The 7,821-nt window shown below is 44.8% G+C and overlaps 1 protein-coding gene across 1 annotated transcript; it reads left to right on the top strand.

Moving 5' to 3' along the window:
- The first annotated feature begins 1,803 nt into the window (after positions 1-1,803).
- LOC119919915 (serine protease inhibitor Kazal-type 7-like) lies at positions 1,804-7,572 on the top strand. The gene is made up of 4 exons (XM_038740714.1): positions 1,804-1,864; positions 3,071-3,096; positions 6,116-6,240; positions 7,527-7,572. Exons 1-4 carry the CDS (start codon positions 1,804-1,806, stop codon positions 7,570-7,572), a joined length of 258 nt encoding a protein of 85 aa, XP_038596642.1.
- The last annotated feature ends 249 nt before the right edge of the window (positions 7,573-7,821 follow it).

The following is a 7,821-nucleotide window of genomic DNA, read 5'->3' as shown; positions in this document are numbered from 1 at the left end:
AAGGAAGTGACCACCGAAGGAGGGAGCAGAAATAGCCCTAATTCTGGAGGAGGGAGTGTCAGTAGTAGTAGTGAGGCCATGGACCCCTGAAAAAGAAAGCCACTCAGTCAGTCAATTGTATTTGTTGGGCGCTTACTGTGGGCAGAGCGCTGTACTAAGCACTTGGGAGAATACAATATAACAGTATAACAGACACAGCTCCTGCCCACAACGAGCTTGCAGTCTAGAAGACAGAGACTTGGAGACCCACACTTGGAGGTGACTGAATCGACGGATCAGTGGTATCCTTCCCCCCCGCCACCTCCTCTCCCCCCCACCGCCTTAGCTCCTTCCCTTCCCCACAGCACCTGTATATATATATATATATATATATATATATATGTATGCTTGTATGGATTTATTACTTTATTTATTTATTTATTTTACTTGTACATATCTATTCTATTTATTTTATTTTGTTAATATGTTTTGTTTTGTTCTCTGTCTCCCCCTTCTAGACTGTGATCCCACTGTTGGGTAGGGACCGTCTCTACATGTTGCCAACTTGTACTTCCCAAATGCTTAGTACAGTGCTCTGCACATAGTAAGCACTAAATAAATATGATTGATTGATTGATTGATTGGTATTTATTTAGCGGCTACTGTGTGCAGAGCATTGGGCTCAGCTCCTGGAAAAGGTCTTGGGCCCTCTGAAAGGATTTGCCCTGTTTCCAATGTACAGATTGGTCCTACTAGGAGCCTTTCTCCTTAGCTGGCACTCAGGAATACCCCATACATGAACCTTCACCTATATACTTCCTTCTCCACCTGGTCAGCAGCAGTCACGACAGAGAAGGAAAGACTCGAATTGAATGGATTCTTTGGTCACTTATCATTTAAGTAATGTGATAGAGAGGATTAACTCACTTTTCAGGTTGGAAAGGGCTACTGAAATGTAGCCTGAGACTGGAAGGAGTCTGCTATTATTTCTACTACTACTACTAGTAACAATAATAATCATGAAATTTGTGGCACTTACTATGTGCCAAAAAATGTACTAAGTGCTGGGGTAGATACAAGATTGGCAAATAACAATAATAACAATTACGGTATTTGTTAAGCGCTTACTATGTGCCAAGCACTGTTCTAAGCGCTGGGGTAGATACAAGGTAAACAGGTTGTCCCACGTGGGGCTTGCAATGTTAATCCCCATTTTATAGATGAGGTAACTGAGGCAAAGGAAAACTAACTGACTTGCCCAAAGTCACACAGCTGACAAGTGGTGGAGTCAGGATTAGAACCCACCACCTCTGACTCCCAAGCCCGGGCTCTTTCCACTAAGCCAAACTTCTCTAATTAAACAAAACCTTGCAAATAATGAACAAAATTCTACAAACCCACATCCTTCCCCAGAGACACAGGAGGAACCAAGGAGCGTTTTTGGATTCTCACCCATGTTAAATCGTAGTTGTCTGGGAAACTAGCTATTTGAATCTAGCACTCTGCGTTAGACTCTGTAGTCAACTCATGATCAGACACAATCCTCGTCCAGGAGGAGTGTATGCTCAGTCACTTCTTCCCACCTGGAGTAAGTAATAAGCAAACTACCGGGCAGATTAAGAAGTAACGATTGCAAGTCCTAAAAGTAGATCTTCAGCAATGACGCCACCACCCAGGGTGTGACACAGTGTTTGATCCTGCTCTGAATGACAATACTGATTTGGAATCATCCCACAGTGAAGGTGGAGACTCCAGCCAATGGTATATAAATGGGACCACTTTCTTGGGGAGGATTGCTCAGATTGTTTCAACCGATCTGTCGCCATGAAGACCACTGGTGTTATCCTCATGCTTCTCATGGTGGCGTTTCTCTGTGGCCCCACAAGTGAGTACATTTGACCTGATCTTGTAAATTTAGTTACGTCTGGGGTTCCCCGTAGCCTCAATTTAAGTCAATAGTATTATTGAGTGCTTACTGTGTGCAGTGCACTGTACTAAGCACTTGAGTGAATACAGGATAACAATATAACAGATGCATTCCCTGCCCATAGTGAACGTGCAGTCTAGAGCGGGAGGCAGACATTAAAATGGCTTGCTCAATGAGGGAAGTGGTGGACTACATAAAAACCGTCAATTTTACACCAGGACTTGATTGACACTAACTACGAGCCTGTTTTCTTTGCTGATATTCGAAATTGCAGAATTGTTGAAACCCCTGTGGAGAAATAGCAATGACACCGATTGAGATGCTTCCTGAAACAATTCCACTTTAGCCGATTGAAACGCAGTCCCAAATTCAGAGTCCTTGTAAGCAGTTCAAGTTTTCCCAGCCAGGAACAGCTATGTGAAAGACACGAAATGTCTTAAGAGCCCGGCTCCATCCGATCAAGAAAGCCCCTTTGATTGGACTTTCTTGGAACTGAAGTGGGAGAGTTGAAGTTGGAGGGTTCAGTAGTTGTGTTTCAGACACTTGGGGTTGCCTCACAGCAGAGTTGAAAAGTGACCAGTAAGTCTGAGCTTTTTGCCTCAGGTCCATGGGAAACATGACCTCTCTCATGATGATGATGATGATGATGGTATTTGTTAAGCACTTACTATGTGCCAAGCACTGTTCTAAGTGCTGGGGTAGATACAAGGTTATCGGGTTGTCCCACGTGGGGCTCACAGTCTTAATCCCCATTTTACAGATGAGGTAACTGAGGCACAGAGAAGTTATCTGATTTGCCCCAAGTCACACAGCTGACAGGTGGCGGAGCCGGGATTAGAAACCATGACCTCTGCAAGTCTGGGCTCTTGCCATAAAGCACGGTCGGTTGCTTTAGAGGTCAAGAGGCCTGAGTCCTCATCCGGTCTGATCCACTGCAGGATTGGGGCTAAAAGAATTCCTCCTTTGCCCATTTGTTCCACTTCAATAATGGAGAGCCTGTTGGGGAAAGCCACTGAAATAAAAGATTGTCGATGCACATAAAACCACGATAACAAGGTTCAGAAATACAACCATTTATAAAGACCTAAAATCTGCATCATTATTTTCCTGAGCTAGTGAGGGGTTCTTTTGGACTTTCGCTTGATATCTTCATTTGTATTTCAGAGGCCGCCAGTCTTTCTTCAGGAAAGGTGAGTGATGTTTTCTTCTTAACCTTTCTGCCCTCTTTTTGGGCTGCAGTTTCCAATTTCAGAGGGGACTTTATTTTTTTCATTCTTCAGGTTGAACTGTTTTGCCACCTATTAGGCAGAGACCGACCCTTCCTGGACCATGTAGCAGCTGTGTCCTAGTTTCTGATCTTCTGTAAAATTCTAGTAGAATCCTGAGCAGCCTATTCCCCCATCTTCTCTTTTATATGGGACAGGGACTGTGTCCAGCGTGATTTGCTTATATCCACCCCAGACCTTAGTTTAGTGCCCGGCACATAGTAAGTGCTTAACAAATACCATAATAATAATAATAATAATTATTATTATTGTTGTTCAAAATTAATTTTATTTTTATGGTATTTGTTAAGCTCTTATTATGTGCCAGGCACTGTACTAAGTGCTGCGTATATACAAGCTAATCCAGGCTGGACACAGTCCCCGTCCCATATGGGGCTCACAGTCATCATCCCTATTTTACAGATGAGGAAACTGAGACACAGAAAAGTGAAGTGACTTACCCAAGATCACACTGCAGACAAATGGTGGAGTGGGATTAGAACCCAGGTCCTTCTGACTCGCAGGCCCGGGCCTGGTGAAAGTTTCCAAGGAGCTTCCTGAGGGTCCTTTCATTCATTCATTCAATCGTATTCATTGAGCGCTTCCTGTGTGCAGAGCACTTGGGAAATACAAGTCGGCAACATGTAGAGACGGTCCCTACCCAACAACGGGCTCACAGTCTAGAAGGGGGAGACGGACAACAAAACAAAACACGTGGACAGGTGTCATCAGAACAAATAGAATTAAAGCTAAATGCACATCATTAACCAAATAAATAGAATAGTAAATATGTACAAGTAAAATAAATAGAGTAATAAATCTGTACAAACATATACACAGGTGCTGTGGGGAGGGGAAGGAGGTAGGGCGGGGGGGATGAGGAGGAGGAGAGGAAAAAGGGGGGAGTCTGGGAAGGCCTCCTGGAGGAGGTGAGCTCTCTGTAGGGTTTTGAAGGGAGGAAGAGAGCTAGCTTGGCGGATGTGCGGAGGGAGGGCATTCCAGGCCAGGGGGAGGACGTGGGCCGGGGGTCGACGGTGGGACAGGTGAGAACGAGGCACAGTGACAGTACAGACTACCTTACAGTTGGTTCCATCAGATCACAGATTCTAAGCAGACTGATAATCTCCTTCTGCCCTTCTCCTTTGTTTTCCTAAGAAAGTCAGCTAGCAGGCATTCCCACAGCAGGTGTCTCGTTCACCTTTTCTCTCTTTCCAAGACAAGATGAGAGCTAATCGGTGGTCAGAAAGGGATTGGAGGGCTAAGCAGGGGAGGAGCCAATGGAAGAATCTACTCTAGTGGGTCACAAGCAACGTTCTCCAAATTTTCCTGATTATCTGGTGGCAAAATCTGAGCTAAATCAAAGCCTTGCCCTCACCACCATTTTGAGGATGGCCCAAGGATTCTACACACTGAAGGGTTTTCCTTCCTAGGGTCGGTTAATAAATTTCACAACAGGTTAACAAATAAATCACACTTACTATAGGCAGAGCAATGTATTAAGTGCTTGGGAGAGTCTTAATACAACACAACTTAATACAACTTAATACAATAACTTAAAACAACTTGATACAAGTCTTAATGCAACAGATTTAGCAATGTTCCCCGCCCATAATCACATTGCACTCTAGAGGAGGAGACAAACAATATTAATAAGAATTTATAATACATAATTTAAAGATATGTATGTAAGTGCTTTGGGGCTGGGGCGAATGGCAAACGTCCAAGGTCACAGATCCAAATGCATAGTTTCCATAGAAGGGAGATAGAGCCAGGGAAAAGAAGACCTCTTGAAGGAGATGTGACCTTAATTGATGCTTTTAGGTGGGACGAGTGATGGTCTGGTGTTTATGGAAAGGGAGGAAGTGCCAGGCTAGGGGAAGGATGTGGGAAAGGTGTCGACGGCAAGATAGAGGAAATGAGAGTACAGGGAGTAAACTGGTTCTTCAGGAGTACTAAACTCACTGAGCTTAAGAATACCGAAAGGTGGCAATGCCTCTATGAGGGAATAATAATAATAATGGCATTTATTAAGTGCTTACTATGTGCAAAGCACTGTTCTAAGCGCTGGGGAGGTTACAAGGCATCAGGTTGTCCCCCGGGGGGCTCACAGTCTTCATCCCCATTTTACAGATGAGGTATCTGAGGCACAGAGAAGTTAAGTGACTTGCCCAAAGTCACATAGCTGACAAATGGCGGAGCCGGGATTTGAACCCATGACCTCTGACTCCAAAGCCTGGGCTCTTTCCACTGAGCCACGCTGCTTCGGGGCCGCAGGAACGGAGAGAGGGGCTCCTCTTCCAGAGACAGACAAGGTGGAGTTACTGGGAGGGGAAGGCTTGAGGAGGAGATCTAGGGGGGCTGTCGCTGACTCCACTGTTCTGGAGGAGGAGGAGGAGATGCAAGACGAAGAAGAGGAGGAGTAACAGTATTTGTTAAGTACCAACTGTGTAAGAAACATTCTTTCTGGGACTGGGAATAATATGCGAGTGAGAATTAGACCTTGTCCCTGGTCCTCAAGGAGTAGGGTTGGAAGGATTTCCCCCAAAGTGTGAGCCCTGGGCAGCCAGGAATAGTCCAGCCCCTGGGATGCTCGGGATGCTCTCAATTTCTGCATGATGGTAATTGCTGATTCCACAGTGGAACTGGAGAGTGAAAGTCATCAAAGAACAGATTAAGTCTCCTCTTTGAACAGCAGTGGGTCAGTCTCTGCACAATGTCAGGTTAAATGGGCTCCATAATTTACAGCACAGAAAGTAGCTCTAACTGTCAAGCTCCTCGTGGACAAGTATCAAGTCCATCAGCTCTTCTGTACTGTCCCAAGTAGTTGGTACAGTGCTCTGCTTACAGTAAGGGCTTAATCAATCAATCATATTTATTGAGTGCTTACTGTGCTTATGGGTGGATTAATCTCTATTTACTTTTTCAATTGCTAATTGCTTTGTAGGTGGACTGCAGCATGTATAAGAAGTACCCGGTAAATGCCATTCCCTGCCCCATCACTTATTTTCCAGTGTGTGGCAACAATTATATCACCTATGGAAATGAATGCCACCTCTGCTCGGAAAGCTTGTGAGTATGGAGTAGTTTTTTTTGTTGTTGTTTTATTTTTTCTAGTAGGAATGCGTCTCTGAGACAGCCCCTCCTAGCCTAGGGAAACACCTACACTTGTTCCAGCTAGCCAAGAAGACTGATAACTCAGGATTTAAGGCTCTTCTTCCTTCCTCCTAACTTTCCCCCAACCTGTTTGCTCATCCTCCCCTACACTGCATAAAGTCATCAATCGATCAATCAAGTAATGGTATTTATCGAGCATTTACTATGTGCAGAGCACTGTACTAAGTGCTTGGGAGAGTACAGTGGAGATGGTAGACAAGATCCCCCACCCTCAAGAAGCTTACACTCTGATTAATCTTCAGCCTGTGGCTTTCCTGGCCATCATGGCTGAGAGACAGTGTCAGAGAGAACCCGGAGGCATCCGGCCCCGATGTATGTTATTTTCCCCTCGGGGACTGTTTTCCTCAATGTCTGATGCTTCAAGGCCTCCTCTCTAGGTTTTCAGTGATTCATTCACTCATCCAATCGTATTTATTGAGCGCTTACTGTGTGCCAAGCACTGTACTAAGTGCTCGGGAAAGTACAGTTCAACAACAAACAGACCATTTCCTGCCCACAGCGAGCTCACAGTCTCAGTGGGGTTACTTTATGGCTGAACATCGGATCAGTCAATCAATTGTATTTATTGAGTGCTTACTGTGTGCAGAGCACTGTATTAAGTGCTCGGGAAAGTACAATACGACAATAAACAGGCACATTCCCCTGCCACAGTGAGCTTATAGAGCTTAAGGTCTTTCCTGACTGTATCGCTTCCACCTACAGAGCCTGAATAAGGCTCAAAACAAGGAAATCTTGGTGATTTTTCCGTGTCACGAAAAAAAGGCCTTTGAGCTGCTGGTCTCTGTCAGAAGACACCCCGCTCAGACCACCCATCTCTGTGAGGCTGCCAGTTACCTTGTTGAAGATAGGCTCGTCAGGGAAAGGAATCCCGGCTCCACCACATGTCTGTTGTGTGACCTTGGGCAAGTCACTTAACTTCTCTGAGCCTCAATTCCCTCATCTGTAAAATGGGGATGAAGACTGTGAGCCCCACGAGGGACAACCTGATCACCCTGTATCCCCCCCAGAGCTTAGAACAGTGCTTTTCACGTAGTAAGCACTTAACAAATGCCATCATTAATGGAAAGGAAGTTGCGTTTCTATGATTAGAGTAATAACCTCAATGTTATTTGCTGTTCCCATTTCTATGATTAGAGTAATAACCTCAATGTTATTTGCTGTTCCCATGGTTTCGTGTTTAGGAAAAGTAAGGGAAAAATTCAATTTCTGCACGATGGTAATTGCTGATTCCGCAGTGGAACTGGAGAGTGAAAGTCATCGTCATCAGAGAACAGATTAAGTCTTCTCTTTGCACAGCAGTGGGTCAGTCTCGGCACAATGTCAAGTTAAATGGGCTCCATAATTTACAGCACAGAAAATAGCTCTAGCCGTCAAGCTCCTCGTGGATGAGTATCAAGTCTATCAGCTCTTCTGTACCGTCCCAAGTAGTTGGTACAGTGCTCTGCATACAGTAAGGGCTTAATAAATGCTATGGGT

Source organism: Tachyglossus aculeatus, chromosome X1 (genome assembly GCF_015852505.1).
Source record: "Tachyglossus aculeatus isolate mTacAcu1 chromosome X1, mTacAcu1.pri, whole genome shotgun sequence".
Classification (NCBI taxonomy): Eukaryota; Metazoa; Chordata; class Mammalia; order Monotremata; family Tachyglossidae; genus Tachyglossus; species Tachyglossus aculeatus.
Note: the sequence above shows the minus strand (reverse complement) of the source record. Positions and strands in the feature narration are given on the sequence as shown.